The following is a 19,140-nucleotide window of genomic DNA, read 5'->3' on the forward strand; positions in this document are numbered from 1 at the left end:
ATTAGTACCTGAGAGTTGGTCATGGTGACCTACTTATAACTTGTCATTTTCTGAGGACCCAAGATGCATCAACTAAGTTTGATGATTCTAAGCCAATTAATACCTAAAATATTTTTAAAATTATAACCATAAAATTTCAAAAGTAGGTCTAAGTGACCTACTTTTCAGATGACATACTTTGAGGATCCAAGATGCATCAACTGATAAAGTTTGATGATTCTAAGCCAATAAGTACCTGATATATTTAAATAAAACCATAAAATATCAAAAAGAGGTCATAGTGCCCTCCTTTTCAGTCGACTAACTCTGCAGATCCAAGATGCATCAACTGATAAAAGTTTGATGATTCTAAACCAATTAGTACCTGAAATATTTAATTAAAGCCATAAATTTTCAAAAGTAGGTCAGGGTGACCTACTTTTCAGTAGAACTACTCCGAAGACCCAAGATGCATCAACTGACCAAAGTTTGATTATTCTCAGCCAATTAGTTCCTGAAATATTTAATTATAGTCATATAAATTGACCTACTTTTCAGTCGACCTACTGCGAGGACCCAAGATATATCAACTGACAAAGTTTGATGATTCTAATCCAAATAGTACCCGAAAATATTTAATACAGCCATAAAATTTCAAAAGTAGGTCAGGGTGACCTACTTTTCAGTTCTCGTACTCCAAGGACCCAAGATGCATCAACTGACAAAGTTTGATGATTCTAAGCCAATTAGTTCCTGAAATATTTAATTATAGTCATATATATTGAAAAGTAGGTCACGGTGACCTACTTTTCAGTTGACCTACTGCGAGGACCCAAGATGCATCAACTGAAAAATTTGTTGATGATTCTTAGCCAAATAGTACCCGAAAAATATTAAATACAGCCATAAAATTTCAAAAGTAGGTCAGGTTGACCTACTTTTCAGTTGTTAAACTCCAAGGACCCAAGATGCATCAACTGACAAAGTTTGAGGATTCTAAGCCAATTAGTTCCTGAAATATATAATTAAAGCCATAAATTTTCAAAAGTAGGTCATGGTGACCTACTTTTCAGTCGACTTACTCCGAAGACCCAAGATGCATCGACTGAAAAAGTTTGATGAGTCTAAGCCAATTAGTACCTGAAATATTTAATTATAGTCATATAAATTGAAAAGTAGGTCAAGGTGACCTACTTTTCAGTTGACGTTTTTAAAAATCAACTTACGAAGTATTATGATCATAGGCTTTAAAATGTCCAAAGTATGCCTCTAAAACGCTTTGAAATCGAATGCCTGCAGAGTTTAAAAAGTAGGTCACTGTGACTTACTTTTTAATACATATGTTTTATGGCCCCAAGGTGCATCATCTTGCAAGATTTCATGATTCTTAACCTCTCAGTATTCGAATTAATGACCATAATTGTTTTGAAAAAGATTAGCCATTAAATTCAAAAAGTAGGTCAAGGTGACCTACTTTTTAGTCGACGTACTCCCGAGGACCCAAGATACATCAACTGACAAGTTTGATGATCATAGGCCTTAAATTTTTCAAAATATGCCTCTAAATCATTCTGAAAAAGAATGGACGCAAAATTTAAAAAGTAGGTCACCGTGACCTACTTTTGAGTCAACATGATATGAGGTCCTTGGATGCATCAACTGACAAGATTTGATGATCTTAGGCCTTATAGTAAGCAAAATATCAACATTTTAATAAAATGTAATTTTTGGTCAACTTTGAAGTGACCTTGAGACCACGCTCTTTGCCCCAGGGTGATGCCTTGAACAATTTTTAATTTACAACATATCCTCATCCTTTTATGTAAGTTTGGTAATCATCTGCCTAGTGGTCATGAGAAGAAGATTTTTTAGCAACCAGTACTTTTGTATCTATTTCCTAATTATCTCCCCTTGTTTAAGGGTCACAAACCTAGTTTTAGTATAAAACGGAGCCCTTGGGCCAAGGATACCCTGTGACAAATTTGACAATAATTGGCCAAGGGGTTCTTGAGTTATGGCCCATACTCTAAAAAGTTTATGCACACCGCACAAATGGCCATAGCATTAGCTCTTTGAGCCTTTGGCTCAGAAGAGCTAAAATTCCCAAGAACAGCAGAGTCATATTGGTCATATTAATACAAAGACATCCACAGGTAGTGTAGATTCTTGAAAGATTGTTCAAATTATGAATCTGCTGATGAAGAACAGAAGGGTCATAGTTACTCCGGTGAGCGTTGTGGCCCATGAACCTCTCGTTTACAGATGTAAATAATTACAGTTCAAACAATGTTCTGAATTCTACGAAGGAGACAAATTGTTGTCCAGTGTCCTTGATTAAGTAAGGCACTGATCACGATGGTTCATGATAGCGTCCACACTTCACCTCACTACAGTAAAACTGTAATTACATGTATAAAAACAATACATTTATTCACTGTCTAGATTGCGCTCTATGCACTACATGGAAGGGCACATTTTTCTGTGGCCCCTTTCATCAGACTTAAGGGAAAAGAAACAACTCTTATTTATATGTTTATAAAAGTTACTAATTACGAATGTCTTAGGCTTATTCTCAACACACAAGCTAGAAATATAAGATTTTTTGTGACACAATATAATTGTTACCTATATTTCATCTGATCAAACACGTTCCATATATACATGTGGATACGCTTTAACGGATCAAATATATAATTTTAAAAAGGTTGAGGATTTTTTAAAATTTCTAACTTTTATTTTCAAAAGTACTTTGAAAAATATAGAACAGAAAATTTGTTAGCCAGTTGGAACCCATGGTGGATCATGATAGTGTATAAAGTCCAAAATCATATGACAAAAACTAAGTTCAACAATGTATGATAGACAGAGAGGTAGCCGTTCAGTCTACCTGTAATATACACAAACGTATATGACTTCAATGTTGCAGCAATTAACCAGGTTCAAATAATTATCTATCATACCTAAAATCTGCAAGAGTACTGACCAAGCCGTGCAATTTTTTTTTCAAAGTGTGTTAATATGGTAGATATTAACGCACTTTGAAAAGAATTTTTTTTCAAAGTGCGTTATTTTGGTCCCAAATTTAACGCACTTTAAAAAAAAATTTCAAAGTGCGTATTTTTTCAAAGTGCGTTGTAACATGGCATGCACACTGAAGTCAATGTAAGTTACATATGATATAAAGAAGATGGGCGTATATCTGCAGGAATCATGTGTACGAAACATTTATAGTTTAAATGTCCGCGATTTGGTCGGCTGACCACAGCTGGTAAGGCATTACAAAGTAACGCACATAGGAAAATGTTACATGCTTGAAATAACATGTCAAATTATAATATTTAGGTCCGCTTATCTTGATAATCAAACTAAAACATAGTAGTGCTTCACATAAATAATAAACATCTACAAGATAATAAACGTATAGTTAAATGCAAGTGCAAATACAGATGTATATTAAAGTATCAGTAGTTTGGAAGAATTGCTTTCGCTCCAGATGCAACTGAACCAGATTCCATATTTAAATAAATCAGTACAAAAAAATTAAACTGACAAATGAATTGATTTTTTGCAAAAAAAAAAAAAATTATTAACGCTCCATGCGAGGATCGAACCAAAAAATTTTCTAAGTCCATTGCACTGGACGGGTAACAAATACTACTGAGCTATCATCGCTACACATACAACTTGGATTTTAAAACGACAATGAAGCACCGCATTTACACATTGGATTTTTTATGCCCCCGTATCAAAGATTCGGGGGTATATAGTTTTTGCCCTGTCCGTCCGTCTGTCTGTCTGTTTAGCTGTTTGTCCACAAAAACGTTAACCTTGCCCATAACTTTTGATTGGTTGGAGCTATGGCTTTCATATTTCAGATGTGTATTCCTTGTGACAAGACCTTTCTTTGGGTACCACCATATTTGCTTTTGACCTTGACCAGTTTTGCAAAATTTTACCAAACTTTATCCTTAGCCATAACTTTTGAACAATTGGTGCTAGGGCTTTCATACTTCACATGTGTAATGCTTGAAACAAGACCTTTCTTTGGATACCAGCAATTTTGACCCTTTGACCTTGACCTTGGAGTATGACCTACTTTTGGAAAACTTTAACCTTGGCCATAACTTTTGAACGGTTGATGCTAGGGCTTTCATATTTCACATGTGTAATTCTTGTGACAAGACCTTTCTTTGGATACCATCAACTTTGACCCTTTGACCTTGGAGTTTGACCTACTTTTGGATAACTTTAACCTTGGCCATAACTTTTGAACGGTTGGTGCTAGGGCTTTCATATTTCATATATGTAATCCTTGTGACAAGACCTTTCTTTGGATACCAACAACTTTGACCCTTTGACCTTGGAGTTTGACCTACTTTTGGAAAACTTTAACCTTGGCCATAACTTTTGAACGGTTGATGCTAGGGCTTTCCTGTGTAATCCTTGTGACAAGACCTTTCTTCGGATACCAACAACTTTGACTCTTTGACCTTGAAGTTTGACCTACTTTTGGAAAACTTTAACCTTGGCCATAACTTTTGAACGGTTGGTGCTAGGGCTTTCATATTTCACCTGTGTAATCCTTGTGACAAGACCTTTCTTCGGATATCAACAAGTTTGACCCTTTGACCTTGGAGTTTGACCTACTTTTGGAAAACTTTAACCTTGGCCATAACTTTTGAACAGTTGGTGCTAGGGCTTTCATACTTCACACATGTAATCCTTGTGACAAGACCTTTCTTTGGATACCAACAACTTTGACCCTTTGACCTTGGAGTTTGACCTACTTTTGGAAAACTTTAACCTTGGCCATAACTTTTGAACAGTTGGTGCTAGGGCTTTCATACTTCACACATGTAATCCTTGTGACAAGATCTTTCTTTGGATAGCAGCAACTTTGACCTTTGACCTTGACCTTAGAGCTTGATCTACATTTGGAAAACTTTAACCTTGGTCATAACTTTTGAACGATTGGTGCTTCGGCTTTCATATTTCACCTGTGTATTTCTTTGGAGATTTCATTAATTTTGACCATTTGACCTTGGCCTTGATGTATGACATACTTTTGAAAAAACTCGAACTTTTTCCATATCTATTCAATGTTGCTGCTATAGCTTTCATATTTCATAGGTTTATTCCTCGAGACAAGACCTTACTTTGAGTACCAACATATTTAATTTGCATTTGAGAAAGTTTAACCTTTGCTATAAGTTGCCATACAGGGGCATCAGTGTTTCACAAACACATCTTGTTTTATTTTTTAAACAAATGATTGTTTGTTTCTTTGAATGCGTAAAAATAAGGTTTGAAAATCATGGAGAGATAACCCAGAGATAGCAAATTTTTAGAAAAATATGTTAAAATATGTGATATTTTGTACCAAATGAATCATCTGGCCTATTTTCAAGTTATTTTTAAGGCAATTCAAAACACAGTATCAGGAAAATATATATTTCCGTTTCCTACTTTACAGGAACCTAGTACATCAAAAGCTTTACAGGAACCCAGTACATCAAAAAAATGCTCAAACTTCATGTGACAGACCAATGAAAGTGCGCCCAGATTCCTGTCGAATGCCAATCAAAAGCGCCCTCTTTCTTTAAAACTCGAGATAATAAGCACCGCCTTCAGATTTACCTGGTAGCGTTTTCACACAATAGAACCCCAGACGTCTCCCATAAATGTTAAAGACATTACTTTCACACCTTTGCTAATTTAATTGAAAGTAGATCTTTGTAAACTAAAAGTTATTAATATGTTTGTATTTGAATAATATTTTAAAAATCAATCTTTTCAATTCTTGATTTAAATTATAAGGTGATCTCCAATCATAGTATTGATATAGATAAATTAACTTTTGTGCCTCTAATGCCCGAAGAATTCATTTAATACAGTAGCGGATTCAGGATTCTTGAAACTGTAAAAAGGGGGACCCTTTTACCCTTGGGGTTGGAGTGGAGGCCTAGGGGACGATGCACTTGGAAGCTCTCAGTTTTAGGAGCTTTTTGAGAAGTTCTTTGATTTATTTAAGCTATATTCAAGCTATAATTAATCCGATATTCCACATCAAAATAGTTCTTTATTAATCTTATGTATATTTTTTGGTTACAAGGAGGGGTGGGGGGGGGGGGGGCTTTAAATCCGCCAGTGTAATATTTTATTACTGCGAGAAATGACGAACTATTTGCAAGTGACCTGAGATCTCAGTTAAAAGTGGTTAAGCGTATGCTTTGTCTTCTTGCCGGGGAGGGGGGGGGGCAATGTGCTGTAGATTACAACCCGAGATCGATCATTGTGGATATTGAAGCAATAGATAAAAGAAGGAGTCCTGGTGAAATATCTTGCGGAACATTTGCTTCACCATGCTTATAAAACTTGAGAGGAGCTAGTTCTCCTGTTTTAAACTATCACTCATTTGATACTTTTCACAAAGCTTACTCTTCCAATTAAATTTAACCATTTCTTTCGGATAATCGTTACTTTTGCATGCTGATAAAATACTCTAAACATTCTTACTTAGATAACCTAATGTTTGAAGTTCAACCTTTAGCAATACATTGTACTTTCGGCATACTGATTGTTCAAATCATTCGATTGTCACTAGCATAACAGAGGCGTCGGCAAGTATTTGACTTTAGGGAGGCGAACTGGACCGAAAGGGGGGGGGGGAGGTTCTAACTGAACTGCTTTGACTTAAATTTATTTTGATATTACTTTCCCCTTTTGGTCAATAGCCTAAGGCACCATCTGATATTAATAAACAAGAGGCCCAAGGGCCTTAACGGTCACCTGAGTATAATACAACAATTTAGAGGATCCATAGAGTATAAAATAAACTGATAGATGAAGCTTTGTTGGCTAAAAGCAAGAGAAATAGAATGCTCGCAGGCCCGTAGGAAGCAATTTCAGTTGGGGGGGGGGGGGGGCACAACCATACATTTTCAGATTTTCAGTTGGATAGGCACTATCAACTACCAAAAATTCCTTGACTACAAAAAAAAAAAAAAAAAAAAAAGGTCATCACACGTTTTTATGGCTATGTTTTCTATAGTATTCTAAATATCGGCAAAATTATTGGGGGGCACCCCCCCCCCCCCCGGTTCCTACGGCCATGGATCAGAATCAACAAAAATAATTAGTCTAGTATTCAGTAACAACTTATAATTTAAGTTCTAATCTGTCCCCCATTTATCAGTATAATCATGCAGACTATTAACAAACTATTTGTGCTTCCGTACTATTTTAACCCTATCTTGTAACCTTTCACATTGTTTGAAGAAAAATTAATAAGATATATTATTTTTGTCTCATTTTTATTTATCTATAATATACAAGTCTACCTGATCATTCTAACTACAGTACTTTTTGTATTATACATGTACAATAAATATTCTTGCATAATTCACTTATTCTTTAAACCTTTCAAATGCAGACCTGTTTACCCATATCGTTCTCTCTCAGTATTTTTTTATTAGATTTGTCAGTGAGATTTGGCATTTGCCCGTAAGATTTCACTTTCCATCGATTTTACATATATTACTAGAGATCAACTACCCGTATATACTCGCCTATAAGTCGGTCCGCCTATAAGTCGGTTGTATTTTTTTAAGCTTAAATTAGAGGGATTGACCCATTAAAATACCATTCTTTTTATATCTTGCGTATAAGTCGCAATAAGTTAACTCCCACAAAACCGACTTATAAGCGAGTATATACGGTACATTTCTGATTACCAAAACATGAGTTAACAACAAAGAAAAGCATCATACCTTGCTTTCTTTCGGGTTTTTGTTTTAGACCACCGAGTTTTAGTAACCCGATATCACTGAACGTGAGACGTATTTTGGACTCAAAATCCGTACAAAATACGGCGAAATCGTAAGAGTAAACAGGTCTGCAAATGCATTACTTACAGTGATTAATTATCAAAAGTGAATAGCAAAGGGGAAAACTTCTCTCAGTAGAATACAAATTAATAGAGCCCTGGTCAGGAACAAATGTTAAAAAAATCTGGTAAAAATGTCCTTGCTTATTAAAACTATTAAACTGTTTGCTTCCAATATGCCCAGGAGTTTCTAAAATTTTGTAAGAAGCACCCTTGATCATCATAACCATGCAATTCGTGTACCTGCTCAACACAGGTACAGACAGGATTATTTTATAGAATTAAAGCATGTTCACTATATAATCAATAGAGCCCTGCCCTAACTCCAGAACCCTTGACCCAAAGGCCATGAAACTCACAATTCTGGAAGAAACACTCTTGCTCATTATAACTATTATCTTAGTTTCTTTGCTTTGCAACCAGGAGCAGAAAAGAAGATTTTTAAAGAAATCATGTTTTTTCACTATATAATCAAAAGAGCCCCCCTTTTTTCACTAGAATCCCGGACCCTGGGACCATGAATTTCACAATTTTGGAAGAGGCATTCTTGCTTATCATAATTATGCACTTAGTTTGTTTAAACAAGAAGTCTGTGAGCCAGTGCTCACTAATAATACCCCCGCTGTGATGTGAATACACAAGTTCAGTTATGGACAGACACAGTGATAATCAGGTAATTGACATCGGATTTGTACAAAAATGAATCCCAACATATGACATGCCTAAACAAAGAGTGTGTTAAAATTTCAAGCATCTGCAATGAGTAGTTGCTGTGAAAACTGAAACCAAAATTTGTTATGTATGGTATGGACAGACGCACGGATAAACAGGAAGTTGACATCGGATTTGTACAAAAATAAATCCCACTATATGGCATGCCTAAACAAAGTGTGTGCTAAAATTTCAAGCATCTGCAATGAGTAGTTGCTGAGAAAACTGCAACCAAAATTTGTTACGGACAGACAGACACACAGATGGAGAGACAGAAAGACAGACACACAAGGGTAAAACAGTATACCCCCCTCTCCTTCAGAGCGGGGGTATAATACCCAGGAGCAGAGAAAATTTTCAAAGAACTAATTCATTTTCACTATATTATCAATAAAGACCCACCCTAACGCCAGAACCCCTGATCCAGGAGCTATGAATTTCACAATTTTGGAAGAGGCATTCGTGCTCATCATAACTATATACTTAGTCTGTTTAATACCCAGGAGCAGAGAAGAAGATTTTCAAAGAATTAATGCATTTTCACTATATTATCAACTGATCCCGTCACCCGCTTGGCGCAGAGTAAGGAGTTGATCCTTACGTCGCGGAATCGAATCCCACTGTGGGAAGTGGAGACCGGTCCTTCGGATGAGACTGTATAAACCGAGGTCCCATGTCGCAGTAGGTGCTGGCACGAAAAAGATCCCTCACTGCTTAATGGCCGTAAGTGCCGAGTAAAGTCAAAATTTGCAGCTCTCCACCGGCAAGTGGTGGCGTCTCCATATGAGTGAAAAATTCTCGAGAGGGACATTAAACAACATACAAACAAAAAATCAACTGAGCCCACCCTAACACCAGAACCCCCAATCCGGGGGCCATGAAATTCACAATTTTGGAAGAGGCACCCATGCTCATCATAATGATGTACTTAGTTTGTTTAATACCCAGGAGCAGAAAAAAAGATTTTCAAAGAATTAATGCATTTTCACAATTAAAATCAATAGAGCCCCACCCTAACACCAGAACCCCTGACCCAGGGACCATGAAATTCACAATTTTGGAAGAGGCATTCTTGCTCATCATAACTATGTACTTAGTTAGTTTGTTAAATACCCAGGATCAGAGATTTTCAAGAAATAATGCACTGTCACTATATGATCTATATAGCGCCCCCCCCCCCCCCGCACAAGAACCCCTGACCCTGGGGCCATGAATTTCACAATTTTGGTAGAGGGCTTAATGCTTATAACAATCATACCAACAATTTGACTCCTTGATGTCCACGAGTAAAGAAAAAGATTTTTGAAGATTGCATTAATTTTGGTAGTTTTAGCCCCACCTCTCAGGCCCCGGCAGGGCAGGGACCATGAAATTCTACATTTTTGTTCCCCTTTACCCATAAATGCTATATGCCAAAATTGGTTGAAATTCGTTCAGCAGTTTCAGAGAAAAAGCTGAAAATGTTCAAATGTTAACACACAACGCACGATGACGGACAAAAACAGATAGCAATAGGTCACCTGAGTGACTCAGGTGACCTAAAAAGTTGCTTTTATGTGTTTATTAGCACAAATAAATGAATGTCAGCGTTACTTTGGCAAGAAGAATCCAAATGTTCTTTTTCAACAAAAATATTGATTTCAGTGTTAACTCTAGACTGTTTACTCACAAACGGAATAAAAGTGCGAATGTTCAACCCTTGCCTATTGGTTCAAACCGCATGGTTACATTATGAGGAGGTAATTATGTAAAATTAAAATTTTTATTATTTGCTGTCATAATGATATTTATTGTTTCTTGCCGAAAGAACGCTTCTAAAACAGAGTAAAGAAAAAGATTTTTAAAGATTGTATTAATTTTTATTGTTAAAACCCCACCCGTCAGGAGGGAGGGACCGTGAAATTCACATTATTTGTTTCCCTTCACTCATTTATGCTTAATTGGTTGAATGTTCAGCAATTCAAGAGAAGAAGCTGAAAATGAATGTAAAAGGAACACACAATGCATGATGATGGACAAAAACAGATAGTAATTGGTCCCTTGAGTGACTCAGGTGACATAAAATTTGGACAAGTGATGGACAAACTTCAATCAAAGCAGCAGAGTATAATCATTTAGTTTGGAGAGGTGTAGCTTAAGGTCAAGATCTAGTAAATGAAAGGTGCCTACAGATTTCTCAGATTTGAGAAATCAATTCCTTTAATGATGCTTTATAATTTTAGCTTGGTCAGAGAAGTTGTTTCGGGGCATAATTTGTAGGTAAATAAGACGAAAAATCATATTTTAAACTGTCATTTTTAATGAAAAAATAAGAAAACCTGTCATGAAGACGGGAGTTTTTTCCAAATCAGACCAATGAAATGTATTCAGATTGCCTACAGTCTCTCAGAAAACGTTAATTTGTATGTTCTTGGTTTCTTCTTTAAAATAATATTAAATTGAATATAGGTATCGGGATTACTTTTCTCATGATTTCAAATTGGAATCCATGAAAATACTTTATTTTCTACATAATTTTATTAGAGCCGTAAAGTACGGGAAAAAGAAAGTTGAAAATGATTATGACGTCATAATGGATCTAGCACCAAAAAGTTAGTCTAAAGTCATTTACTAGATCTTGACCTAAAACAATCTTGACAGCTGAGCAAGTTTCCATCACAATGAATATTATTTTATCAGACCTTTTACATCTGCATAATATTTTACTATCTTTACTTATACATGTATTTTTTTCACCAAGCACAGTCAAAACAATATTTATTTGAAAAACAACTATTTTATTGTTTTAAATTGGAAATATGATACATACAACTGCACCAAAATACAAAAATGGGATGAAGATGGCATGAAAGGGATTCACTTGAGGATACTTCACAGAACTTGTTGATTGCTAAAATAAGATTCTTGGTAGCCACAAGGACGTGCAGTTCTATAATATTTTCTAGAGCAACGGACATAGTGAATCCATTAACTTAATTTTTTGCATCTACTATTTTTCCATAAGTATAGAAAACAAAATCATATAAAAAGTAAGTATATCTAGTAATCGAGACTCTGGTGTTCTTCAAGTCAGTAAATATTCTCAGTCTCCGACTTAATGATGTCATTCAAAAGAAATAAGTTGTTCATGTGAAGTTTGTAGAGTTTCTTTCCTTTTTCTTTTAAATAAATCATTCCAAGTCTGGCAAATCTGAAAAAAAAAATTACTAAAATTTATGTCAAGTCTTTTTTAACCAATTCATTTGACACTGTTAATGGAATGTGTAAGGCTGTAAATAATGATAGGCCTATGAGCCTTGTCATCAATAACACATTATTTCCTCAGATAAGCTATCTATAACCATATTCAATGGGCCTAAATAATCATTAGGCAAACAATAAACAAGAGACCCATGGGCCCAATTGCTCACCTGAGCATTTTTGCTAGGAAAAAAGCAGAAATCAGTTCAGTATTGAAAAGTTTAAATATGAAAGTGGTCGGGGGAGGGGGGATAATTTGAACAAAGTTGAATCTACACTACCTTAGAATGCTTCCATATTTCTTTGACTAATCATGGCTTAAGTAGATTTTTCAAGAATTTTTCAAATACATTTGATCTTCCATTGTGGCCTTGCCCTACCCCCAAGGATATGATTTGAACACACTTGAATCTACACTACCTGAAGATGCTTCTGAATTAATCATGGCCTTCCTGTTATTGAGAAGAATTTATTTATTGATATATCCTTTATATTCATCTGTATAACTTTGATCCTCTGTTGTGGCCCATCTCTACTCCTTAAGGATCATAATTTGAACAAATTTGAATCTACAATACATGAGGATGCTTCCATATTAATATGACCTATCATGACTTTGCTGTTCTTGAGAAGAAGATTTTTAAAGATTTTTTTCTATGTAATCCTAGGTAAAACTTTGATCACCCATTACGGCCCCACCCTACCTCCAGGGGTCATGATTTGAACAAACTTGATTTTACACTACCTGAGAATGCTTCCATGTAAATATGATCAATAATGGCTCTGCTGTTCTTGAGAAGAAGATTTTTAAGAATTTTTTCTATGTAATCCTATGTAAAATTTTGACCACCCATTGTGTACCCAAACTACCCCATGAGGTCATGATTTGAACAAACTTGATTCTACACTACCTAAGATGATTCTATGTAAATACGATCAATAATGGCTATGCTGTTCTTGAGGAGAAGATTTTTTAAGATTTTTCCTATGTATTCCAATGTAAAACTTTGATCATGCATTGTGGACCCACCCTATCCTCTGGGGGTCATTATTTGAATGAACTTGAATTTACACTACCTAAGGATGATTTCACCTAAGTTTTATATTTTCTAACCCAGTGGTTCTTGATAAGATTTTTAAAAGATGCTATCAATTTTTCACCAATTCAGTATTATCTCCCCTTGGAAAATGTTGTGGCCCTGCATTTGAACAAACTTGAATCCCTTTTACCCAAGGATACTGTGTGCCAAGTTTGGTTGAAATTAGCCCAGTGGTTCTGGAGAAGAAGATGAATATGTGAAAAGTTTACAACGACAACAACAACAACAGACAACGGACAAATTTTGATCAGAAAAGCTCACTTGAGCCTTCAGCTCAGGTGAGCTAAAAATGATTTGTTCGATGTACTCCGACCAACCCGTCAAAATTGCTCCTACCCAATCTTTTTTTTTCAGTACTTTGAATTTACTTCAGTACTTTTAATTTTTTTTTTTGGTTTCCAGGATAATAGACATTGTTTCATTTTAAAGGTTTATAATTTCTCTAAGATGCTTTTTCATTGGAACATTTTTATAGCAATAAATATTAAATCTTTCTTGTCCAGTTTATCGTGAAATCATCAATAAATCTTATCTGTGCTTTTTTATGACAATAATCGATTTGTGAGATACTCAGAAAAAAAAAGATGCCCAAGGGCCTTGAATCACTCTTCTGATAAACTGCACAACCTATCACTTCTATTTGATGCCTCTAAGTATCCTGTATATTTAGATAAAGCCTTGAAATTCCAAAGGTAGGTCATCATGACCTACATTTTAGATGAAACACTCTGAGAACCCAAGATGATTCTAAGCCAATTAGTACCTGAGAGTTGGTCATGGTGACCTACTTATCACTTGTCACTCTCTGAGGACCCAAGTAAGTTTGATGATTCTAAGCCAATTTATACCTAAAATATTTTAAAAATTATAACCATAAAATTTCAAAAGTAGGTCTAAGTGACCTACTTTTCAGATGACATACTTTGAGGACCCAAGATGCATCAACTGAAAAAGTTTGATGATTCTAAGCTAATAAGTACCTGATATATTTAAATAAAGCCATAAAATTTCAAAAATAGGTCACAGTGACCTTTTCAGTCGACTAACTCTGCTGACCCAAGATGCATCAACTGACAAAGTTTAATTATTCTAAGCCAATTAGTACCCGAAATATTTAATTAAAGCCATAAATTTTCAAAAGTAGGTCATTGTGACCTACTTTTCAGTCGACCTACTCCGAAGACCCAAGATGCATCAACTGACAAAGTTTGATGATTCTTAGCCAATTAGTACACAAAATATTTAATTATAGTCAAATAAATTGAAAAGTAGGTCATGGTGACCTACTTTTCAGTTGACTTTTTTTGAGGACCTAAGATGCATCAACTTACAAAGTTTTATGATCATAGGCCTTAAAATGTCCAAATTATGCCTTTAAAATGCTTTGAAATCGAAAGCCTGCAAAGTTCAAAAACTACAGTACCAACCAGACCCAACCTGACACAGTCCCGGGGACTGCTTTCTGGGACTAAAGCAGTCCCAGAGCAGTCCCACAGCGGTCCCAGAAAGCAGTCCCAGCGGTCCCAGCAGTCCCAGTGGGCGGGGTTAATTAATTTAATGGGCGGAGCTTACTCAGAAATGAGATTACCAATAAACAATGTAACTATAAAAGACAGTTGAAATTGATGATCCATTTCTTTCTGAGCAGTATCAATTCTCATGCGACAGTCATTTTTGAACTGTTATGAAAATCACACTACGCATATAGGAACAAATAATAAATATTCAACAAAGAAGACATTCACACCTACTAATAACATGAATATTTAAACACAGTTTTGTGGTATATATTAATTTTTCACCAAAATAAATCAATTTCTTTATTTACTGTGATTGATATTGGTTTCCATATTTATATATTTATTTTTTATAGAAAATTAAACTTGAGTTATTTATTTTCTATCAAAACTAGCTTTAAATAGACCTTATAATTACAGAGCAAGGCCGATTTCCATACTATACTCTGAATGCAGTTTTCTTAAGTACTGGAGCTTTTGAAAAATTCTTTGAGTATTATATTTCAGTCATGATTATTTTCACTGACTTGCCAATTTAATTATCGTTAGATTATCTATGTAACAGAAAACAATAATACTTTTATTATATAAACGTTTGAGTACACGTACATCTGTAAATCACGCAAATGGAACCCTCAGATTATGTTTAAAATTAATTAATCCCGAAATAAATTTATACACATTTATTGAAACAAAGATTTTTTGCAGTATATAGATTGAAATTAGTGTCATTGTTGACCAGCATATTCAGTGATGTGTAACACTGATATCATGTGACTCAGAACCTTTTCCATGCATGAGTGAACAAAGCAGTCCCAGGGACTGCTGGGTCTGCTTTCTAGAGCAGTCCCACAGCAGTTCCACAGCAGTCCCAGAGTGGTCCCAAAGCAGTCCCGGGGACTGCTTTCTGAGACTGCTTAGGTGTCAGGTTGGGTCTGGTTGGTACTGTAGCTCACTGTGACCTACTTTTTAATAAATATGTTTTATGGCCCCAAGATTCATCATCTTACAAGATTTAATGATTCTAAACCTCTCAGTATTCAAATTAATGACCTTAATTGTTTTGAAAAAGATTAGCCATAAAATTCAAAAAGTAGGTCAAGGTGACCTTTACCTGGCATCTCTGTCTGTCTGTCTGTCTGTCACACCTTATATCTTGAGAACTGTTAGAGGTATGGATTTGATATTTTGCACATACAGTGAAACTTCTCCAAACCGGCCCCCCCTGAAAACCGGTTCTTCCTAAACATCTGTCAAATTTATAAGTCCTGGCAAAATTCTTCACATTTCTTTACAAATAAATTTGTCATACTTGTTTACGCATGATTAAGCTTCATGAATTAATAAAATATCAAACAACTATTGAATTAATAAAATATCAAACACATAATGAATAAACAAAATATTGCAAACCATGTTGCATCATACTTTTAAATAGACTTAAGCAGCCATGGAATTGGACACTTAAGAATGACAATTAAAACCTCAGAAAAAAATTATCAATCTTTATCAAAATATACATTTCATGCTAAGAAGAACAGAAATTTTGCTCAGAAATGCTCAAATTATTTACTTTTCACTTAAAGCAATATGAGCTGCATTTTTGAGAATTTTAATTTGCTGTTAAAATGTGTTATTATGATAAATTTGTATGTAACTTAAACCTTTCTGATCAATTAGACAGAAATATTTACATTTCCAAATATTTTTCCTTAAGATTCTTTGCAAATTAGAAAAAGTTCATGTTCTCATGAACTACCGTGAGATGAGTAAGAATATTTCCATTGTGATGTGATTGAAGTCAAAAAATAGTGCAAACTTTTTTATTAAAAAATGATTGTTGAATGACAAAAATATGTGGCAAGTCATCAGAAAAATAATGTAAATATAAGATATGAATTCAATTTTTGAGAATTCGTGAGGTACATGAACGACAACACTTCACACCTGCATATTTATCATGAAATATACAGGCATGAAGCATCGTAGTTCATGTCCTCATGAATTCTCAAAAATTAAATTCATCTCCTAAATAAAGTATCAAATTGTTTCAGAATAAAGGATTCTGTACAAACCAATATATAGCATTATATAAGAAATCAATATTGTAATTTTGTTTCAATCAAAGCTTATAAATAGTTCTTCCATTGCAAATATGAATGACAGAAGTACTGTATACAGGGAAATTTTCGTCCCCGTTTTATTTTCGCCTCTTTCGCCCTACCCTCACTGGGGCGAATTTAAAATGGGGCGAATTCAAAGAATACAGTATAATTTCTTAAACAAACTATGAGTGGGCGAATTTAAAACGGGGCAAAATTGTTTGCAAGTGTGAAAGGGCGAAAATAACCCTGTATACAGTATATTAACATTCTGTTTTCTTTCATTGAAACAAAAATTTCTGACATCAAAGTTGCATCTCATATTACTTTAAGTACAAACTTATTAATGATGTAAGTGATAGGCATATAGATAGTTTAGGTAAGGCAAAGGGTTTTTTTTTTTTGCAAATAATTAACAAAAGTAAATTTCCATGAAGCATATATTCCATAAGGCATGAATTATTATGCTACTAGTAAATAAACAGCTGACCACTCTTAGATTTATTTACATCTTTAATGAAGCTACAAAGCAGGAAACACAATCATGCTTTCATGAACACCATAGTTCTATCAGGTCTATTAGAACTTAAATTCATTAAAGAGTGCTAAGAAAAATTAGTGTTTAAAAATGATGCCAGAAGATGAATTCTTTTTGCAGCAATTTATAGTTCCATTTTGGAAAAACTGGCTGCATAGCATTATCCAAAATTCTGGAAATTGGTTTATCATTACCAAAAAATTATTTTTTTTCATTTTTGAAAAAATAAAATTAGTTAACATTACAGAAAAATCAAAATGAAGCATTTTACTTAAGTTCAATGCCCAGTCCAATGAGATCTATGTTAAATCATCTAAATATCTTCCTGTTTTCGGATATTATCAAATTGATATAGGCAGGACATAAGTGTCAGCATAGTCAGTGAAGCTTTGATATACAGAGGTGAGGCTGTATATTGTCACCAAAAGGACAGACAAATCTGGTACAGTTCCAGTAAGTTTACATGGTTCCTGTGGACTGGTGGGTTGAAATGCTACGTTCCTAACTAAAGATATGCTTCAATGTATTTATTTAAAGCTGAAATATATACATAACGACTCTTTTGGTGGTATATATCAAACCATATTCACCACTTAAAGAGTCTGTAGTTGTTTTATTATGTGTAGTCTAGATTCAATTAAATAGGTTATTGAGGCTGCATGGTGGCATCACTTCCATAACAAACAATTGCAGAAAGATTAAATATGTCCAAATTACAAGTTATAACTTCCATGTTTTCCTTTCTAAGTGTGTAAGACATCATTTCACGTCGAAAAGTTTGGATAATAATGCGACAACTTGCCTAAGGTTTAACCTGCTCAGATACACAGCTGGCTCCCAATGCAACTATTGTTTACAAAATATTTGATGTGTCGTTTGTGATGTCACAATAGGGCTTCAAATCCAGTAGTAAATGTGGTGTTATGAACTGTTTGCCTAGATTATACTGAGACTATACATAGACTATATAATTACCATTTTTTCTGAGTTTTTGATAATTATTTCATTGTTCATCTTAAGATCTACTATTTTCATAATTTGATGTCTGAACAGTGCAGTACAAAGTAATAGATTTACAGTTTTTTAAATGAAAATTTACATGCATGCAAGAATTTTATTCTTTACATCTCGGCATTGTCTGAATTTTATTTAATTGCATTTCTATTCTTTCACTGCCTCCCATTTTCCATTAAAAAAAAGACTTTTGACAAGGGGGGAGGGCTTTGCATTAATTAGGTAACAAAATTCTTAATTGTTTAATTCTGTACAGCAAAACTAAACATTTGTTTAAAAGATTTAGCCATGTTTGAGGGGGAACGAAGAACTCCAGCATGTCTCACTGAAACTCCCAGGAATCCTCAGTTCTATGTAGGAAGTCTGTCTACTGACACAGAATGTCTTTCTATACCAGTAATACTTATGCACAACTTCCAATTGCACTAAATATTCTCTCCTTTTTTGTAAAAGTAACTTTAAATTTGTTGAGAAAGCAAATTCTTTTTAGTTAATACTGGTGACCATACATGTTTACCTACTGTGTTTTAAAAAAGAGGGAGATTCAGACCTCAAAAGTCACGAAGTAAAAATAATCATAAAAGAAAAAGAAAATGCGCAGTTTCCAAATTTCATTCAACACAAGCACTTTCTGGATTTAATATCAACTGCAAAGAAGTAAACAATAACACACTACATATTCCTATGGAAGACTTTGATCTCCCTTGTGGCCCCCCTCCACTCCCCCCCCCCCCCCTCCCCAGGATCATGATTTGAACAAACTAGATTCTACACTAACTGAGGATACTTCCATATAAATAAGACCAATCATGGCTTTGCTGTTCTTAAGAAGCTTTTTTAAAGATTTTTCCTAGGTATTTGTATATTAAAATCTGAGTGCCCATTGTGGCCCCATCCTACCTCTGGGGGTCATGGTTTGAAAAAATTAAATCTACCCTCCCTGAGGACGTTTCCATATTAATGACTAAACATGGATTTGCTGTTCTTGAGAAGAAGATTTTTCAAGAAAAATTCCTATGTAAAACTTTGATCCCCCATTGTGACCCCACCCTAC

The 19,140-nt window shown here is 34.7% G+C and overlaps 1 protein-coding gene and 1 non-coding gene across 3 annotated transcripts in view; both read right to left on the reverse strand.

Moving 5' to 3' along the window:
• Nucleotides 1–11,331: 11,331 nt before the first annotated feature.
• The window catches only part of LOC133188461 (prostaglandin E synthase 3-like), an 82,189-nt gene continuing 74,380 nt past the window's right edge, over nucleotides 11,332–19,140 (reverse strand). For both annotated transcript variants that reach the window (XM_061323901.1, XM_061323900.1), the window contains one exon: nucleotides 11,332–11,765. In XM_061323901.1, the coding sequence (XP_061179885.1) occupies nucleotides 11,746–11,765 (20 nt within the window). In that variant the 3' untranslated portion in view covers nucleotides 11,332–11,745. The remainder of the gene's footprint in view (nucleotides 11,766–19,140) is intronic.
• Nucleotides 18,374–18,507, reverse strand: LOC133189115 (small Cajal body-specific RNA 3). The gene has a single exon (XR_009721409.1). It is a non-coding gene; the product is annotated as a small Cajal body-specific RNA 3 (non-coding RNA).

The sequence above is a fragment of the Saccostrea echinata genome, unplaced genomic scaffold (assembly GCF_033153115.1).
Source record: "Saccostrea echinata isolate AGI-Se365-2 ecotype Australia unplaced genomic scaffold, CSIRO_AGI_Sech_v1 ptg000016l, whole genome shotgun sequence".
Taxonomy (NCBI): domain Eukaryota; kingdom Metazoa; phylum Mollusca; class Bivalvia; order Ostreida; family Ostreidae; genus Saccostrea; species Saccostrea echinata.